Source organism: Mirounga angustirostris, unplaced genomic scaffold (genome assembly GCF_029215605.1).
Source record: "Mirounga angustirostris isolate CCGP_5_RB_7025 unplaced genomic scaffold, mMirAng1.0.hap1 SCAF_4, whole genome shotgun sequence".
NCBI lineage: Eukaryota > Metazoa > Chordata > Mammalia > Carnivora > Phocidae > Mirounga > Mirounga angustirostris.
Window position 1 is genome coordinate 3194163 of NW_026991712.1, and position 20570 is coordinate 3214732.

Sequence of the window (20570 nt, forward strand, 5' to 3'; positions counted from 1 at the left end):
ATAAGCAAACAGTAAATGTCATTTGCTTTTGTTTAAGTAAAAAAGTAAAGTATTTCCTACAGGTAAGGGCGCCTGGCTGGCTCATTCAGAAGAGCATGCTTGATCTCCTAGGTCGTGGGTTCGAGCTCCACATTGGGCATAGAGCTCCCAGAAATAAGTAAATAAACTAACGTACTTTTAAAAATGTCTATTTCCTACAGTTAGGAGTGCTCACTAAGTAGTTACTGCCTGATTGAATGCACCTCATGTTGCTCAGGCAGCTACAGGCTTACCGCATTTTACTGCACGTCATGGACGTTGTGTGTTCTTTATGTACTGAGGTTTGGGGCGAACCCTGCATTGAGCAAGTCTGTTGGTGCCATTTTTCCAACAGCATTTTGCTCACTTCATGTCTGTGTCATATTTTGGTTGTTCTCACAGTACTTCACTTTTTCATCATTATTAGATTTATTGTGATGACCCATGATCTGTGATCTTTGAGGTTACAATTGTAATTACTTTGTGGTGCCATAAGCCGCACCCAAAGAAGATGGTAAACTTTAAATAAACGTTGTCTGTGTGCTGGCCGCTCCAGCAGCTGGCCGTTCCCCCATCTCTCCCTCTCCTCGGGCAGCCCTATTCTCTAAGACACAACAATATTGAAATTAGGCCAGTTAATAACCCTGCAATGACCCCTTGGTGCTCAGGTGAAAGGAAAAGTCACACGTCTCACTTTAAATCGAAAGCTAGAAATGATCAAGCGTAGTGAGAAGGCATGTCGAAAGCCCAGACGGGCGGAAAGCCAGGCCTCTGGCATGCCACAGCCACTCTGTGAACACAAGGGAGAAGTTCTGGAAGGAAATCATACATGCTTGTCCAGGGAACACACGAATGGTAAGAAAGCAAAACAGCCTTGTTGCCGACATGGGGAACATTTCACTGGTCTGGACAGAAGATCACACCAGCCACAGCATTCTCTTGAACCGAAGCCTCACCCAGAGCAAGGCCCGCACTCTCTTCAATTCCGTGAAGGCTGGGAGAGGTGAGGAAGCTTCAGGAGACCAGCTGTAAGCCAAGAGCGGTTCGTGAGGTTGAAGGCAGGACGTCTCCATACCATGCAAGTGCTGACGTAGGAGCTGCCGCGAGTTCTCCAGAAGATCGAGCTCAGATTGTTCACGAAGGTGGCTGCACTAAGCAACAGACGTTCAGTGTAAGTGAAACGGCCTTCTACTGGAAGGAGACGCCATCTAGGACTTTCACGGCTGGAGAGGAGACGTCAGTGCCTGGCTTTAAAGCTGCAAAGGACAGGCTGACTCCCTTGATAGGGGCTCACGCAGCTGGTGCCTGTCAGATGAAGCCAGCGCTCAGTGGCCGTTCTGGAAGTCCTAGGGCCCTTGGGAATCATGCTTAATCTACTCTGCCTCAGCTCCGTCAGCCGGACAGGAAAGCCTGGTGGACGACCGTCATCTGTTTACAACGTGATTTACTGAATATTTTAAGCCCACCCTTGAGACCTGCTCAGAAAAAAAGATTCCTTTCGAAATATGACTGCTCACTGACAATGCACCTGGTCACCCAGGAGCTCTGCTGAAGATGGACGACAAGATTTGTATTGTTTTCACACCTGCTAACAATATCCGTTCTGTAGCCAGTGGATCAAGGAGTAGTTTCGACCGTCAAGTCTTATTATTTAAGAAGGCGATAGCAGCCATGGATAGGGATTCCTCTGATGGATCTGGGCAAAGCCAACTGAAAGCCTTCTGGAAAGGATTCACCATTCTAGATGCCGTGAAGAACATTCATGAGTGTTGGTTCTCTTGATTGTTGGTTCTCGTGATTGTTGGTTCTCTTTCCCCGTGATTGGTTGGCCCTCTTCACGGGGCCCGGGAAGAGGTCAAAATGTCAACAGTAACAGGAGTTTGGAAGAAGTGGATCCAACCCTTGTGGATGATGGAGGGCTCAGGACATCAGCAGAGGACGTCTCCGCAGATGTGGTGCCAACAGCAGGAGAGCCAGAATCCCAAGTGGAGCCAGAACCGGGACCGCACTGCCGCGATCTTAGGCTAGAACTAACGGATGCGGAGGTGCCCATCGGGAGGAGCGAAGAACGTGCTTTCCTGAGATGGAAGCTGCTCCTGGCGAGGATGCTGTGAAGATGGGAAATGAGAACAGAGGATCTAGAATATTCCATGGCCCTAGTTAGCAAGGCGGCAGCAGGGTTTGAGAGGACGGGCACCAGTTTTGGAGGAAGTTCTGTGGGTGAGTTGCTGTCAAACAGCATCGTAGGCTGTAGAGAGAGACCTTTCAGTGGAAGGAAGAGTCAGCCAGTGTGGTTAGTGTTTTGTAGCAATGACGTATCTTTTAATTCAAGTATGTACATCGTGTTTTAGACATAAGGCTGCTGCAGGCTTAATCGACTAGAGTATAGTGTAAACTTAACTGATCACTACTGGAAAACCAAACACTCATTTGACTTGCTTTACTGTGATATTTGCTTTCCTGCGGTGTCTGGAGCAAACCTGCAATATCTCTGGGTTGTACCTGTAATTCTGCCTTCTGAGCTTGGAGTCCCTCATCTGTGAAACCTCTCTTCTACCTTGCATTTTTATTACAGCAAGTGTTTGCTAAATGTCTGATATGCACATGACTGTTCTAAGCACATATTTAATCCTTACGGTCACTGTATGAGGCAACCTACCCCTTTCCCAGCTGAGAAATGGGTTTGGAGAGGTTAAATGCCTTGTCCAAGGGGCATGGCCACTGTTCACAGTCAATCATGCAGACGCTTCATTGCCTCCTGCCTGTGTGTCCTGTTTCTACCAAGTCATGGAGATGGGGAAGCTGACAGCCCATGGCCTCCGTCCTCCCGGGGCCCGGCATGCAGAGAGTTCTAATGTTTAGGAAAGGAGGACAGATTTATAAAGTATTTTGTTTATTGAATTGGCTAAGTTTTAAATGGTATAGGGCCCAGCGAGAGCTCAGCAGTTGGGCAGCTTATACCCAGGATTTTTCAAGTGTTCAGACCCTCTAACTCAGTAATTCCATCTTAGAAATCTGTCCTAGGGAAATAAGCAGGGATTTAGTCAAACATTTCTATACAGAAGTCTTCATCCACCACCTATTTATACAACCGAATTTTTGAAAATGGCCCCACCATTCAGCGGACAGAACTATTTCTTTTACAGGACGTTCGTGTGGCACTGATCTAGTACTTTGCAGTATTCATTCATTTAATCCTCCCATCAAGCCTGCGCAGCGGGTACTGTAACTGTGCTGTTTTGAAGCTGAAGAAATTGAGGCCCAGGTCACACAGCTTTGAAAGGGTTGGAGCCAGACCTGAACCCAGGCCACCTGATGCCAGAGCCCATTCGCCTCACTGTTGGTTTCTTTTTAGGACAGCCTTCATGCTGAGGGAGGCTTACAACTTTTAACATGGTTTTAACATGGTTTTCTACTATATAATGTTACATAAAGGTTATAAAATTACATGGCATGGTTTCATTTTTGTAAAAATACATTTATAAGAAGGGGGAGAGACAAAGCTCATTTCTTTCTCACCACCACCCCGGCCCTGCCACCCACAAGTGCTTACAGGTTCTGTCCTCAGTGCTCAGCGCCGGGCCCTTGCAGGTGTAGGGTGAACAAAGACAAATCAGACATCAAGACATTCTCTGTCGAATGAGGGAAGTAATTACTGCATGATTCCTGCCACGGAGAGGATCTCTAAGATACAGCAGACTGGCAGAGACCAAGAAAGGAGCAGTCCTGTCTGGAGAGGCCGTAGGAAGTGCACCCTGAGAAGGGGTCTGTGGCGAGACTGCATGGGCAAGGGGAGGCAGGAGTCAGCGTGGCTACGGGACGGATATCAGGCAGGCGAGAGGCCACTGCACGTACTGGGCTTCGTGAGGAATAGACCTTTGAACACGCTCTGCACCATGAGGACATGTAACCTCCTTTGCCTATTGTGGGGTTGGTGAAATTGGCATACTCTTACTTATATTAAATCCAGATTTATCTGTATGGTGGATGCATTGGGTGGGGAAAAGGGGGAAAGGCATGTAATTGGACTGTTAGCTGCTTCGGCAATGCAGCCAAGTACATGCGAGCCTTACTCTGCCAGGAAGCAGGCTTGGGTACCTGCTCTTTTTCACCCTGGGGTGGAGTTTTCTGTCTAGCAGAAACTCGTGTCATATGAGGAAGGAACTTAATATGTCCATGATTTTCAAACCAGGAGTGGAACTGTCTGGTTTTGTTTTCTTTGCTTTAGAAACCTGACGTGCGGCCCTCTCGAGGCAGTATGGACAGGGAGGATGGAAGTCTCCAGGGCCCGGTAAGCAGCTGCCCGGTTCTTGCCAGGACTTGCTAGGATGGACATAGGCCGTCACTTTGTGTCATAAGATACCCACGCTCGCTAATCTTCATAGCATGGAACGCAGGAATCCGTTCTTTAAGTAAAGCGAGCATTTTGGCCAAGATCATTAGAAGCTGCAGTGCACGGCCCGGCACTGGATGCTCCCCTTACTCGCACAACCTCATAGTAGCAGCTCTGTGTTCTACAGAAACCTGCATATGGTTGACACATGTCCACTGTCCTTTGCTAAATGTTTGCACTCTTAGTGCATGCTTATGAGTTTCCACAGTTACAGGAAACTTGTCCAAGATTTTTTTTTTCTTCTCTGTGTTGTAGGGGGAAATGCCTGAAATTCTCTTTAAAGAGCTAGTTTATGGTTATTCCAAATATGTTTAAAGCATGCAAGAAATATTCCCTAATCTTTTAGGGAGAATAGTTTAAATCGTTTTATTAAGATTGCCATCAGCAGATGTCTGAGTGAAATAAAAGCAGATTTCTCTGAACATGAGACGAAGTCCCAGTGCAGAAGAGAAACCAGTGCCTGCCAGGTAACAGACCTATGGAGATAAAGCCCTAATAAGGCTTCTGGATTTACTTCCGAACACACATGCATGCATACACGAGACTGGGTCATCATCCCGCTCCAAGATGCATAGTGTGGAATGGCCTACCAGGAGTTTTCTCTAATCTGTACTGTGAAATCCAGCTGCCCCTGAGGTCTGGCCCCCGAAAGATGTGCTCAGTCACCAGCATGGGAAGATGTGCAGGCGCAGCAGGCTCTGGCTCACGAGCACATCACGTCACCTGCCATTTAACATCTCCACACCCAGAGTTCCTTACTTAGAATGAAAAGATTAACATGTGACCGGTAGTCTGTCCTAAGTTGGTAAGACTGAGCATCAGCGTGAAGGTAAACCGTATTCAAGGGACTGGCTATTCAGAGCACCACTACTAGGACGTTTTATTAGAAAAGGGAAATCATGTGTGTTCCAGAAGGTGGCACATAACAGGCCCCTAGAAAGCATGTGGAATGAGAGAATCGGGGAGTGAATTAGACATGGAGAGAAGGGTTCTTCTGTGGAGCAGACAATGTGGGACAGGTCCTCTTGCAACCTTGTCACCCAGGCCTAGGCGACAGTGGGAGCGCTTAGTACTGATGAGAAGGTACTTAGTGCTGCAAGGTGCTATGCTGAGTGCTATCCTCATACCACCTCCCTAAGACCCCAGCACTCCTGTCAAGTCAGGCCTGTTGCCATCCACACTCCTCGAAGGGGTAAACTGAGGCTTGTAGAAAACTTGCTCAAGGTGACCCATCACGGTGCCAGATGCCAGACTGCGCTTGCTCACTGCAAGGGATGTGGTTTTAGGTTGTGGCCGCTTCCTTCTGGAAGGCCGGTAACACACCGTGACCATTCTGCTTTTCCCTCTTCTGTTCTTTGCTAAATTTAGATAGCAATCTGATTTGGCCCACTTCCTGAAATGCTCCAACTTAACACTTCTGGAAAATGTGCCGTGGCTTCAGGAAGAAGTCATTCAACTGTGTGGGGCTTTGGTTTTCCAGCTCATTAACTGAGGCTGATAATGTTCCTTATACATATGCCTAATACAGGGGTGTTGTCACAAGATGAACATGCTGTCAATTTGTATATTATTTTGAAAATCCAAATGATTTTTACTTTTATGCAAGTTGATGGGGTCAGTTTCCACTAGCCAGTTATTAGTGTGTGTTCACTAGCTCATGCCTACTTAAAATCTACAATCTTCTCCAAGGCCCAGGGCCCGTAGCTAGATACGCAGCAGAACCAGAACTCAGCCTGCCCACGTGCTCGTCCGTCAGACTTCTGAAAGCAGGGGCTTTTCCGTGCCTTCCCTCCCAGAGCAACCTGTGGAATGGCCTAACACAGTGCCTTATACATACTTTTGCTGAATTAATCCAGAATGTTCTTAAAATAGAATTTTCTAGTTAATTGAATTTTCTTACAACCTGGGTACCAACCAGAAAATTCTTTGTGTTTTAAGTCTTGTTAAATGTGCGTGTTTTACTGCCTGGATCGGTGAACACAACACAGCTCACAGACTATGTCCCCTTGTAGAGTTCTGGCCACGTAGCCTGCTGTTTTGCACGCGCACTCATCCTCCAGCTGCCCTGGCCGCCTGGTTCCTCCCATGCTGTTTGCCCCTCCTGGGGGATGCCCTGTCTCTGGGCCGCTCTCCTCCCAGACTTCTTCACGGCTTCCCCCACCCGGCGTGTGCAGAGCTCACGTTCTCAGAAGGCCTGATCTTCCCACTGAGACCTGCCGGGTCCTCCCCTCCCCCCCACGGCTGTGTCCCTCTCCCAGCGGCTTGGTGCTGTGCCGTGGTGCACACCAGCTGTAACCGTCTCGCCGTCTGTTACACAGCGAGGGGGCGGCGGGTCCTGTCCCCGGGACAAAGCAGGTGTCCCCGTCACAGGGGTAACAGCACGCGCTGGGTGGACGGTGCGGCACTGCACAGTCAGCTGCGAAGGAGCCCTCGTCCCCAGCTCCGAGGGTGTGGGGAGCCCTTCAGACCGTGCAACGCGTGTTGACAGTAGGTGTGTCTCCGGGACAGGAACCATTTTCACTGTGTGCCCTACACCGTCTGGTAGACCTCTTTACAGCAGAAAGTAGAGCACCCTAAAATATATTTTTTAAGCTAGTTTATTAATTTAAATTAAGCAAGGTAAGTCTCTTCAGAAGTAGAGTGTGATTCTAAAAAGATTGATTTTCGTTTAGCTATGCTAGGGTGGGTTGTTTGCCGGGGGACCGCAGCTATGACAGCCCGCGGCGGGCTGGCCTTCAGTGGGACGGTCTTTTGTCCTGTCCCCGGGGTGGACATTCCGGGCTTGCGGTTGGCTTGTTGGCCGGGCCGGTGGCTTGGTCCTGAACGGATAGAGCTGTGACAGCACGTCCTGACACACACGGGCTTCGGGTGACGGCACAGGCATACAGAATAGCCCAGTGCCACACAGTCTCCCATGGTCACTGTCCCCGCCTGTGCCCGTCCCTGTGAGGAGAACATCCGGGAGGCTGTGAGGCAGCTTCTGAGCACAGGACCCAGATGCTGCGAAGGCCCGGATTTCACACCCCTGGAAGGTGGACTGGAGGCATCCGTGGATGTCATTGTTTTAGAAGGAAATTCTAATTGGCTGTGAGGACTCCCGTCCCTGTTCCCTTCCCGTCCCTTCTCGCTTGCCCCGTCACAGCCCTTTTCCCACACCTGCTGGCATTCTGGCTGTTTGTAAGCCCCCCACCCCCAATTAGGCCCCATCGCGTTGGTCTTTGAACCCAGCACTTCGCACAAGGTGTTCAAGGGGACAGAGGGGGAGGGACGGAGGGAAGGCTGCGGCCTGTAGTGAACGCTGGTGATGGAGCTTTTCTTTCCCCACAGACTGGAAACCAACACATATATCAGCCTGTGGGGAAACCAGGTAAGTGAAGAAATGAATCATCTGTCAAGAAGTTTTTATACTTTAGAGGGAGCAAGTTTTTTGTTTTTTTTTTTTTTTAAAGATTTTATTTATTTATTTGAGAGAGAGAGAATGAGAGAGAGAGAGCACATGAGAGGGGAGAGGGTCAGAGAGAGAGGCAGACTCCCTGCTGAGCAGGGAGCCCGACGTGGGACTCGATCCCGGGACTCCAGGATCATGACCTGAGCTGAAGGCAGTCGCTTAACCAGCTGAGCCACCCAGGTGCCCTAGAGGGAGCAAGTTTTAAATGTACAGAGTTTCTGAGCTTTGGAATCCCTCATGATTTTTGAACACTTTTCCCCCTATGGACCAAAGCAAGTGTGATGTTTGCCAAATTCAGCCGATGACCAGAGTATTAGGGAGCAGAACATAGCTGTAATGCGTCGGGAGCTCCTCGGTGGGATGCGCTTTCCCAGATGAGCGTACGTTGCAGTGACGTGACTCCTTGCCAGGTGTTATTTGGGGGTTTCTGTTCGGTGTGTAATCGTGCCTCAGCTAACGGGACGCCTCCCCTTTACCAGATCCTGCAGCCCCGCCAAAGAAACCGCCGCGGCCTGGGGCCCCCGGTCACCTGGGCAGCCTCGCCAGCCTCAGCAGCCCCGGGGACAGCTACAACGAGGGCGTCAAGGTGGGCATCTGAGCCGAGCTCTGCTCGAGGCTCTGTGGGGCCTTTCGTTGCGGGCTTGGTGATCAGGAACTTGAAGTGGAGTCAGTGCTGAGGACGGAATGAGCAGAGTGGTGCTGCCGTGGGCCCCAGGCATCCGTTTGGTAGGGCTCTGCACCCCTCCCGAGAGTCCGGAGCAAGCTTGACAGGAGCCTGTCTCGTCTGGTTTTCTCTCACATGATAAAGTCTGGGCCTCAGTCAGAGCCTGAGTTCCTAGATAAAGGTTTTTCTCTTATCAGGCAGAATGTTTCTTGGGACTAAAGTGCTGGGATGGCTTCTGGTTCTAAACATTAATTAAACCAGGATGCCTGGGGAAAGGGAGCCCTTCTGCGGGCTCACTGTCTCTTAAGTGTGTCGGTGTGGCTTAGTGGAAAACTGCCACCGTTTTCCACCTGGGGCCAGGACTGCATTTGTAGTGAAGTGGCGTGGGCTGTGTGGAACCAGCCCTCGGAGGAGGGGAGCGTGTGGCTCAGGGGCTGATGGCCCCAACTTCTCCTCGGCCAGGAGCGCTGCACGCACAGCCTGCCCTGCTACGTGTGAGGGGGCCGTCAGGGCTCCTGACCACGCCCGTCCCCGGCCTCCATCCCCGGCCTCCACCAGACCCTGCCACGTTGGCCTCTGGGCCCCTTGGAAGCAGCTCTCCTCTCACGAGAAGCAAAGGCAAGGGTTCTCCTTCTTTCTCGTGCCCATTTAATGAGAGGATCTCTCTATTTGCCGTGAGACATCAGTCATCTCTCAAAATATATCTTGTTTCTTAATTCTGATATACCTTTTTTGTACATTTTAACATTTCTAAAATCAGGGTGATGTGTTGGTTTAATTGGCAGCTTTTTTTTTCCTTAGAGGAACATTAAAAAGGTGCCTCCTGCAGTGGGTGGGATCTTTGAACCTGGTAACTTTGTTATCAGTTAAGAGAAACTTCGTTTCACCAATAACCACCCTCGTGGCTTGCCCTCCCTGTACCATGTGCTGTGACAGAGCCTGTCCTCACATCAGCCTCACAGGATTGGTGGTGGTAGTATTGTTCTAGTTTTCACATGACACGGCAAGGTTCACAGAGGTTAAAGGGCATATTCAAGGTTACAGGCTCCCCAGCTGAGCCAGCATTTAGCCAGCAGGCTGGGCTGATTCCCAGAGAGAAGAGAGGAGGCCCTCGGCAGAGAAAATGCCATCTCCAGCCCAGAGGGGCGGTGAGCAGGGAGTGAACGGGCTGGCCCTGGCTGGCCCCGCGTGCCCCCTGAGGGATGCAGCCCAGGCACCACTGGGTCAGAGGCACCCCAGCTCTGAGGGCTGGTGGTCAGCCCCCAGAAACCAGAGCGCTGGTCCTGGAGCTCGGCCCGGGGCTTGGCGTCCGGCGGCCCCCCCTGCCCCCAGCTCAGGGGCACTGCACGGGGTATTCTCTGAGGAGGAGCAAAAGGGGACACGGCCCTTCCTAATGTGGTTTCTTGACATAAATTTAAAAAGGGAAGAAAGAGAAATTAGGTTAATGAAGTTTGTCATTTACATGAGCCACAAGAGGAAATTTTCAAAATGGCTTGTATTACAAGGAAAAACCAACTTGAGAGGGAGCTCAGATACCAGCTCAGAATTCCGACATACATTTGTAATAACGTGAATGTTTGCCTTTACATTTGTAATAACGTGAATGACTATAATTGGAAAATACCCTTATAGAGGGTTTGAGGCAAGTAGAAATCATGATGGATATAGCATGCTTACCTAAAATGCATTAAGTAAAGATTTCTTTAATAATGAAGTAGGGGTGCCTGGGTGACTCAGCCATTACGTGTCTGACTCTTGATCTCAGGCTCTTAATCTCAGGGTCGTGAGTTCATTGGGCTCTGTGCTGGGCATGGAGCCTACTTAAAAAAAATAAATATGAAGTATATGTCTCTAGTTCTTCCTTATCCGCCTGTTCAGTAGAGATTACTGAATCCAGCCTAAAAACAATACTGTCTTAACACAGAAATGCTTATCGCTAGGTGTAACTAATGGAACTCATCCAGATAACATTTGATCCGAAATCCACCTCAGTTTCTCCTTTGGTGGCTTTGTTTCAATTCTGGATTATTTAAGCTTGAGGCACCCACCTAAGCGGTTGGAATTGTGTATGTCTCTTGGGGGGTGGTGCTTTATCCCAACTGTCTGCCAAGGAACCTCCAAGTTGGCAAGCCCCAGAAACTAGGAAACTGTAGCAAAGCTTTGGCTTTGGGGGTGTTACTGTGCGTGGTGGCTGGAGGCACCGGGACAGTGCTTCTGTGACCCGCCTTGATTGGGCACAGGGCACATACAGAAGAACAGAAGCTTCAAATAGGTTAGCATTAAGCAGCCTTTGCCTCCTGGAGTCCGGAATGGCCGAGGTTCTTCCTAATGGAGCCCCGCCTGCGTCACCTGTTGCGGAAGCTGCGCCTTTATGTTGATCCAGTCTGAAGTGGCACATCTGCAGAGTTCATCACAGGGCCGCGTGTGACTCTCAGTGCAGAAGGGAAGAGACAGAGATGTCCTCTCTTGAAGTGATCTCCCTCTTTCTAATGCAGGGAAGACACTGTAGAAGGTTGGGCCTTGAAATCTAAGATTCTGCTGAACTCCTATACCAAAGGGTACACCTGTTTCAGACATAGTTGAGGAGGGGGGCAAGATAGCCACCTTTCCCCAGTTAACTTGGTCTTTTAAGTTACAACAGGAATAGGATGGCCTTGGTGTAAGCTGTAGAAGAAAAAGCACTAAATAAAACTAAGTTAAAAATAAAGGAGTCTGAAACGTAAGAGTTGGCTCAAAAGAAGGATTTGTTGTTTGTTTTTTTAGTTTTTCTTTTTGTTTTTAAAATAAGCTCCTGATGTCTTTACAACCAGCCCCAAGCCAGGGATCTTGATGGTGGTGGGATAGCTAATGGCAAAGCCTGTTTCCCAGGATGCCGGGGGCTGGGCGCGGGGTGCCAGCGTGGGACAGTCTCTCCCAGTGGCCCAGAAGCCCGACGGGCAGTTCCCAGGGATGTCAAGCACATTTCAAGGCCTCTTCTTTCTGAGGACCCCTAATGCTTTGCTACTCGCATGGCTGCCAGGTTGTCCCTCTCTGGCTTTGCGTGTTGTTTTCTCTCATTTACCTCATGAAAACAAGCATGGCGCGTGGCAGGCCTCCTTACCGAGTGCGCCGGCACCATGGACCAATGGCCCAGCTGTTGTGCCTGGAAGACCAGGGAACCGGGGGCTGGCTCCTAGGCAGGCTTCAAGCTCGTTCCTTTTGGTTCTGCTCATGTGTTTTTGTGGGGGTTTTGTCTGCTGCCTTTATTAATACTGTTTTTCTTTTTTCCCCTTCTCTGATAAATTTCTCTAACTTTTCCTCACCTCCCGTTCAACAATAGCCATGGAGGGTAAGCACATTGTGTCTGTGTGTGTGTCCCACTCCTTCACTCCTAGCGCTCTGCATGTGACTCTGGAGCAGAAATCAGGGAGCCTGGGGAGGGCACTTTTGCTTGGCTTATCACCAGAGACAAGGTCTTTATTTGCCAGAGACTGAGGCATGAACATCTTTGCAGGGCCTGAACTATCCCTGTCCGTGGCTGTCTCGCATCAGACTTGAACACCAGGCTCCCGGTTCCTCAGACAGAGTCAGCCCGAAGGTTCAGAATGGGCATCTAGAGGTTTCGACTGAGCGCTGGCAGCAGACCCATCAGCAGGCAGCTACGATTACGTACTGCACTTGTAGTTTTCTTAAAGTAGACAAGCACGGCCCTTTCTGTGCCTGGTGTTACCCCTGTGAACTTTCAAATGCTGTTGGACACGTTCCGCAGGCCCTGCGCTCACTCGGCTTCTCGTGGGTAACATTCATCGGTGTCTGTGTGCCCGGGCACTGGGGAGGGCCTGTGCCCAAGAGCTCCTTCAGGTCCCCCTCGCCCCGATGGCCCTGTGAGGAGCCGAGGCCCGGCCACTGGCACGTACACCTCGGGGCTCCTCAATGCCGCAACGCGGTGCAAGCAGATGGGGTCCGCTTCACGAGACTCGCATCTGTCCACTTGTTCCAGTCATGAAGGGGACACACGTGTCTGTGAAGTGGTCTGGAGGCAGCCACGCTGAGCCATGCAGTTCGGACGGCAGGAGTCAGACTAAGCAGGAGTTCTTAGAGTCTTAACATAGAATGCTTGACCCCCTAGCCAGCTTCCCGTGAAATCCTCAGAGAGACGTAGAACACATGAATTCTTTCTCTTGGTGAATGATTTGGGGGGGGTGTCGAATCACTACTCTGAAAGAATCTGGGGCTTTTAGCACCATGGGTATGATTCCACTTCATTTCCTTTAACTGAGCTCAAAGTTACAAAAAATGATTGCCTCGCTCATTTGTCACTTGGATGAATTACTTGACTGTCATCCTCCAACTGAGCTGTAGCCATGCAGACAAGCCAGTCAATTGTGATCCACTTTGATCTCTTTTAAAGACCCTCTGTAACTTAGCTGCGGTGAGGTGCCGCCCCCTTGTGGGGCCTGGGGGCATAACGGCTTCTGTGTTGCAGCTTCAGCCCCAGGAAATCAGCCCCCCGCCCACTGCCAACCTGGACCGGTCCAACGACAGGGTGTACGAGAATGTGACGGGCCTGGTGAAGGCTGTCATCGAGATGTCCAGCAAGATCCAGCCAGCCCCGCCAGAGGAGTACGTTCCCATGGTGAAGGTAAAACCCAGCCCTCCGCCAGGAGGAAATGTGTCAGAAGTTGTGCATGACCGAGTGACGTCAGACCGACTGCCATTCCCGCCCCTGGCGCTTAGAGCAGCACAGGCTTTAACAGCCACTGCTCGCTCACGGTCTTGCGTGAAAAATCGAGCTGCAAGGTGCCATTTCTGTGAAGTTGAAAGCATGCAGACCCGTGCTGTGCGCGCCTTGGGGACACGCAGCACCTGCGCGTGCGGAGAGCACTTGACCTTCAGACGCTGCCCTGGGGGAGGGGCCATTGTGGAGAGAGACGATGGGGGCTTTGTCTGTGCTGTTTTCTTCCAGGGAGGGGTGGATATGTGGGTGCTCACAAAATCTTTTTTAATAAGGTGAAAAGATAGAAATGAAAATATTCTGCACTAGCCTCACCTTGCCAAGCTGTGTCCGGGGGCGTGGTGTCCTGGGAGAGAGTACCAGAAGCTCTGCGAGAAAGGAGGCTAGGTGCCCCCCCACCCACCCCTGAGCAGGGCACACTGGCATTCGTGAGCCTTATCAGGGGGTTCTGCAGTTCAAAGAGTGCTATGAAGCTTTGCTTTAAGCCTGTATTTCTGGAACATATACTTGAACACACTTTTTTAAAAGTGTGGTAAAATACACAGAACGTAAAATTTACCATCCTAGCCACTGTTAAGCTTACAGTGGTGTTAAGTACATTCACATTGTTAGACGACTAATGTCCAAAACTCCTCTCACCTTGCAAAACTGACACTCTGTCCCCATTAAACATCAGTGCCCCTCCCCCGGCCCCTGGCGCCCCATCCACTCCCTGTCCCCGTGAACGTGGGGACTCCAGGGCACAGAGGAGAGGAGGAGTGGCGTCCCGTTGTATCTGTCCTTTTGGGACGGGTTCCTCTCACTGAGGTTCGTCTATGCGGTCTCAGGTGTCAGAATGTCCTTCCTCATCTTCCATCAGAGATCACATTCTGAGCATTCAGAGATCTCAGTCTTTGGGGGAAAGCCTAATCACTTCAGATCAGGCTCAGTACTCAGGAAAAGAAGTACAGAAATTGTCCTTGAAGTGTTGGAAAGGAGACAACCCCGTAACTGAGAGGAGGCATCGCTTCTGGAGCGTGCTCTGTGCGTGCTCTGATCCCGGGTGTGGTCTTGTCTGCTAGGAAGTCGGCCTGGCCCTGCGGACGTTACTGGCCACTGTGGACGAGACCCTCCCGGTCCTGCCAGCCAGCACTCACCGAGAGGTAGGACATGGCGCCCCTTCCTGCGCAGACAGTGCGGCGGGACGTGCCCCGGGCAGGGGCTGTGATGCCCCCGCTGCTCTGAGGTCAAGACCTTACAGCCAGGGAGCGGCACCCACTGGGGCTAGTTAGATCCCACGCCTTCGCTGCCAGCTCCTGAGCCGGGGGGTCGGGGCCCAAAGGACAGGTGGCTGTGGGGATGGCAGGGAGCACAGGGGCAGAGCTGGGTGAGGGCCAAATCCTTCGGCACCAACTCAGGTTGAAGCCAAAGGACAGCAGAAATGAACTGGGAGGAGCCTGCCCTCCTCCCATGAATTTTTCTGAAAAAATTATAGTTTGCAAATGATGCTGGTTTTCCACATACAGCAGTGATTAAAAAAAAATGCCTTTTAAATTAATACATGTGTGTTAAAATTTTTTTAAGGAATCAGACTTCACCCAAAATCCTGTCTCTCAGCAATAATCTCATTTTTGCCATTTTTGGCCATTTTGCATCATGTGTTGAACTAACAAATGAGCAGACACACTTGCATTATTTTAAAAATGCTCCCAGCCATGCCAGTTTCCAGAGGTGCTCCCCAGCCTCCTCCAGGGGTGCATCCCAACCTCCAGAGATGTGCCCTGACCTCCAAGGGGTGCTCCCCGGCCTCCAGAGGTGTATGCTGCCCGGGCCGCACGTGCACATAGAGCTGTGTCCCTTGGAGTTCGTGACGGCCCTGGCTCTGCTTGCCCTTCTCACTCCCCTCTCTCCTAGCTCCTGCACCCACTTTTCTACTCTCTCTAGCCCTACAGCCTAGTGGGTGCTAGTCTTCTATTTGAAGTGATGTCAAACTTAAAGAAAAGTTACAAGAATAATGCAGAGAATCCCTGAATATCCTTAACCCAGTTTCACTGCCTTTTAACATTTCCCACATTCTCTGTCTGTCTACACCCGCCGTCTCCTTTCTCTGAACCGATTGAGAGCAGGTCTCCTGTGTCACGCTTCTTGCCTTCCTTGTTTCCATTTGTATCTCCAATCAGGAGGCTGTTCTCTCACCTGGAGGGTTTGGACAGCTGGGCTGTCAGCACCCCCTTACGGTCCTCGTGGGCGGTCACGTCCAGTAGTTTCACCCTCTAGTTCAAGGCCAGCAGGGCTGTGTGTCCTGCCCGAGGCCACACGCCCGTTTGTTTGGGAGTCTGCTTCCGCCTGGAGCAGGTCCTCAGACTTCATCTTTCTGCCGTCAGTATTTTGGAAGAGTATGGCCAGTTACCTTAGACAGTATTCCTAAAGTGGGGTTGAGGGATGTCCTGTAACAATTGAGGTTTCCTCCTGATGAGATTGGGGCTGAGTGCTTCTCAGGACAGTGGCCCGCTGATGCCCATCTTGATGGCCTGGCACAGCCCCCATCCACGCTTCCTTTGTAAAGGGCATCGGTTCACCTGCACGAAACCACCAAAATCATTTTGGAAAATGCCTGACTGCACAGTGCAATTTTATATTTCTAGCCGTTTAGGGCATTAGCTTGTTCCTTGGCTTCATTGTGACTTTAATTGGTCTTCCACAGTGAGTAAGAACTTTGCCAAAAAGTGGAAAAGTTCCATTTGCCAGAGGCAAGAAAATGGTATCCTAACAAGTAAATATTTTGGCAGGGCCATTTCTAAATTATTACTTTAGCTGGTAAAGCCTGAAATAAACTCTGCGTCTACGCTGATTTTTCTACACAACTCGCTATCCCGTATGTATTCTTTTTTTTTATTCTTATGTTAATCCCCATACATTACATCATTAGTTTTAGATGAAGTGTTCCATGATTCATTGTTTGTGCACAACACCCAGTGCTCTATGCAGAATGTGCCCTCCTCAATACCCACCACCAGGCTAACCCATCCTCCCACCCCCCTCCCCTCTAGAACCCTCAGTTTGTTTCTCAGAGTCCATCGTCTCTCATGGTTCGTCTCCCCCTCCGATTTCCCCCACTTCATTCTTCCCCTCCCGCTACCTTCTTCTTCTTCTTCTTCTTTTTTTTTTCCTTAACATATATTGCATTATTTGTTTCAGAGGTACAGATCTGAGATTCAACAGTCTTGCACAATTCGCAGCGCTTACCATAGCACATACCCTCCCCAGTGTCTATCACCCAGTCACCCCATCCCTCCCACCCCACCCCGCACTCCAGCAACCCTCAGTTTGTTTCCTGCGATTAAGAATTCCTCATATCAGTGAGGTCATATGATACATGTCTTTCTCTGTTTGACTTATTTCACTCAACATAATACCCTCCAGTTCCATCCACGTCATTGCAAATGGCAAGATCTCATTCCTTTTGATGGCTGCATAATATTCCATTGTATATATATACCACATCTTCTTTATCCATTCATCTGTCGATGGACATCTTGGCTCTTTCCACAGTTTGGCTATTGTGGACATTGCTGCTATAAACATCGGGGTGCACATACCCCTTCGGATCCCTACATTTGTATCTTTGGGGTAAATACCCAGTAGTGCAATTGCTGGATCGTATGGTAGCTCTATTTTCAACTTTGTGAGGAACCTCCATACTGTTTTCCAGAGTGGCTGCACCAGCTTGCATTCCCACCAACAGTGTAGGAGGGTTCCCCTTTCTCCGCATCCCCGCCAACATCTGTCGTTTCCTGACTTGTTAGTTTTAGCCATTCTGACTGGTGTGAGGTCCCATATGTATTCTTAATTATTTTTTAAAAGGAGAGGAGCTTTCTTTGATCTTGCTCCCCCTTCCTCAGTCCCCCTTGTACTACCTCAGAGCAGCCTGTCCTCCCGGGCCAGCTCATCCCCAGTTCTCTACTGCAACTTCCCCGGGGCCAGCGGCAGCCATGCTCCCCCAATCCTGGCCCCTCTTCCCCGCTGCCCTGAGTGTGGCTGTCCCCCGAGGGGCTGCATGGGTGTAAAACACCCACGTCACGTCTTACAGAATGCTGCTTCTCCCTGGCGGGTCTCCACCACGAGCACAGATCCAGTATTTGATGCATCCAACTCTGTGCTTTCAGAGGCACCTCTCCCTGAGCTGGGGTCACCAGCTGCCTGTGGGACGTCTGCTTCCGCAGGACATTCTGCTGTTCCCGGTTTGTTTCCACAGACAGTGGGACCCACACACACTTGCCGCGGCTGCCCCTGTGAACCGTGCTCTCCCACGCACACGTACAAGCAGCCTTCCGCCTGTGTTGTCACGTCACATCCGGCGCCTGGCCTCTCCATCCTCACTGTCACCATCCCCTCTTCCCTCGGTTCCCACAACAGCCTCTGAGCTCCCTTCTCTGCCTCTGGCTTTCCCGCCCCTCCATTCCACGTTCACACTCCGCCACCAGAGCCCTCTTTCTAGAACACCTCTGTGGAGGATGGTGTTCCCCTTGCTAAAAATCTCATTGGCCTCCCCACTGGCACATTCAGCAGGACAGAGGTAACGTGGCATGGCTCGTGGGGCCCTCCTCAGAGGAGGCCAGCCTCCTTTTATATCTAGGCCAATTTCAAACGACTTCTCTTCTGTGAAGTCGTCTGACCCTCTCAGAACAAATGGATTGCTGTCTTTCTGTTGTATGATTCTTCCCAGTGTGTCCTAGGGAGTTGTATGTGGGCTTCACACTAGATGAGCGCAAGCGTGTTCAGACACTTGTGTCCACACCACTGAGTGCCTCGTGTGTGAGTGCTCAGTGATCATCAAAAGACTGAGTGCTAAGTCGTTACTGGTTGAACGAACAGATGAGAAAGGTCCTGAGACACCCAGGCAAAGTGCGCTGATCCTCAGGGCAGCTTCTTCCAGCTCTGCAGCCCTGGTCCCACCTCTCAGCAATTCCGGGGAGGGGGGGGTCTCCTCTTACACAGCAGAGGCGGGACCTGACACATGGCTGTGAGTCCAGAGCCAGGTGTTGACTTCCAGTTTTGACTGGAAGCCAGCCGGCTGGTGGACCTCAGCAAATCTGCCCCAGCTGCCCCCTCTGATGGGAGGGCTCTGGGCTGGGTGGCCTCTGGGGTTCTGCCAGACTGTGATTCTTTTAAGAAGCAAAAGCTCCACCAGTCACTGAGTTAATAGTCACTGAAGGCTTTTGTGGAAGGAGCAGAAGGCTGCAGGATGCGTGGAAGATTTGTGTAAGGGGAAGAAAATTTCTTCTCTTGGAGGCACCCAAGGAACAGCTGATGGAACGTGCCTCTCCTGACCTCTCTCTTGTCCTTCCAGATTGAGATGGCCCAGAAGCTGTTGAACTCCGACCTGGGTGAGCTCATCAACAAGATGAAACTGGCCCAGCAGTACGTCATGACCAGTCTCCAGCAGGAGTACAAAAAGCAAATGCTGACCGCGGCTCACGCCCTGGCCGTGGATGCCAAAAACTTACTCGACGTCATTGACCAAGCGAGACTGCGGATGCTCGGACCGACGAGGCCGCATTGAGGGGCGCTCTCTGAGGACGTTCTCCCGTGTTCCACCAGCAGTGAGGGGCTCCGCGGTCCTCGGCCGCCGGCACTCACCGTGCCAACGGTTCTGACTGACAGCTGGTTGAAAATCTCTTTCATATAAGTTTAACCACATTTGATTTGAGTTCGTTTTTTTGTGTTGTTGTTTTTTTTTTTTTAATGATAGTGTTCAGAAAAGTCCAGGATCCAAAATGTGGCATTTTTTGAGAATGAAAATTGTTCGTGAGAAGCCTTTAAGAATCCCGAAGAACAGATCATGTTCATGTTAGGGTGTGTTTCAGTGGAAATGGCCAAGGCGGTGGCGTGCGGATCCTGAACCAGCTTGGCTGCATGTTGGGAGACAGGGAGACGAGGCGGAGAATTCCGGGAAACCCGAGGGGCTGAGAATTCTTTGGCGTGCCGCAGAGCCGTGGCCCAGACTGGAGTCCCTGTTGTGAGAACACTCTTGAGTTGCAATATGCTGACACCACTTTAGGAGAAAGAATATCAGAGCTATATTTTGAAGACTTGAGTCCTTTCAGAAAAACACAACAACCCTTTGTCTTTCCTGCCTTTTACTTTCCTGTTGGATATGTGAAGATCTGGTTGGAAGCTAGCTGTAGAACACACTAAAAACTTTGTCTTTTCTCACCAGAATAATGTGCCAGTTTTTTGTACCAATGTTATTTCTCCTGGAAGCAGAAATGCTTTGCACCAGAGCACCTCCAAACTGCATTGGGGAGAGGTTCTGGAACCATCCCTGTTTTCCAGTTTTATATAATTTATAAAGAAAGAGTAAAGCCATGTTGACTATCTTGCAGCCACTGGGGCTAACTAACCCTTCGTTGTGTCTGTCTTCCCAGGAGACAGTTAAGCAAAGCAGAGGGATTGGGTTTTCTTTCTGATGTCCAGTTACACCATCCATTCTGTTAAATAATTTTGAAAAATATACCCTCCCTTTAGTTTGTCGGGGGATATAAATTATTCTCAGGAAGAATATAATGAACTGTACAGTTACTTTGACCTATTAAAAAGGTGTTACCAGTAAAGTTCTTGGTGGAATATCTTTTCTTTTGGTTCCTTCAAACCATGTAAGCTCTCGATAATTACTAGCTTCTCTTCTTTCTTTGCCTTCTAGGCAAGTCAAGGATGTTACCACAGGAGGACGGCTGGGACAGGTTAGCTTTTTCATTCCATCTCTGTTTACCAGATGCAAGTCGAGATAGGAATGAAGTTCCTCTGTGAGCCATTCCCTCCACAGCCGGGGGTTCTCCAGAGCGTTCCAGCCCCGAGGAAGCGGCCCAGAGCCGGATCTCTCACTGGGGGATTGTTAGCATGCGGCCCCCCAGACCCTCCCCACCCCGGTCTCGCTGGAGCTCTGAGCAGGAGTGAGCAGACGGGAGAGCCGGGAGCTGAGCTCCCGAGTGTGGAGATGGAGGGGGACATTCCCCAGATAGATAGATACTCTCGTGGGTGGAAGTCCGTGCTTCCTGCGCTTGTAGGACATTGACTTCCTCTGAGAAAAGCCCAGGGGGTGTTCCCCTGAGTTTCTCTCACTCGCTGCTGTTCTGCGACCCCTCGGGTCCCAGTTCCTCACCTCTGCGGCGGTGAGCTGAGGATGAAATAAGGCCCAGGCCCAGGGTAAGTGGTGATGCCGCCACACCCACCACAGAGGGCCTTGCTGGTGGGCCAGTGTCCCGCAGGGGGGCCCAGCTGCCGCGGGATCGGACGCGTCTAGTACGAAGATTTGCAGATGGGTCTCGTGCATCCTGTGAGTGTAGACATTTTG

The 20570-nt window shown here is 50.5% G+C and overlaps 1 protein-coding gene across 14 annotated transcripts in view; it reads left to right on the top strand.

Moving 5' to 3' along the window:
• The window catches only part of PTK2 (protein tyrosine kinase 2), a 258682-nt gene extending 238852 nt beyond the window's left edge, over positions 1 to 19830 (top strand). For 9 of the 14 annotated variants that reach the window (XM_064587819.1, XM_064587821.1, XM_064587824.1 and 6 more), the window contains 6 exons: positions 4247 to 4309; positions 7739 to 7778; positions 8339 to 8445; positions 12989 to 13144; positions 14299 to 14379; positions 18567 to 19830. In XM_064587819.1, coding sequence (XP_064443889.1) covers positions 4247 to 4309; positions 7739 to 7778; positions 8339 to 8445; positions 12989 to 13144; positions 14299 to 14379; positions 18567 to 18779 — 660 coding nt within the window. In that variant the 3' untranslated portion in view covers positions 18780 to 19830. The remainder of the gene's footprint in view (positions 1 to 4246; positions 4310 to 7738; positions 7779 to 8338; positions 8446 to 12988; positions 13145 to 14298; positions 14380 to 18566) is intronic. The other 5 variants (XM_064587827.1, XM_064587815.1, XM_064587817.1 and 2 more) reach the window with 4 other exon arrangements.
• Positions 19831 to 20570: the final 740 nt, after the last annotated feature.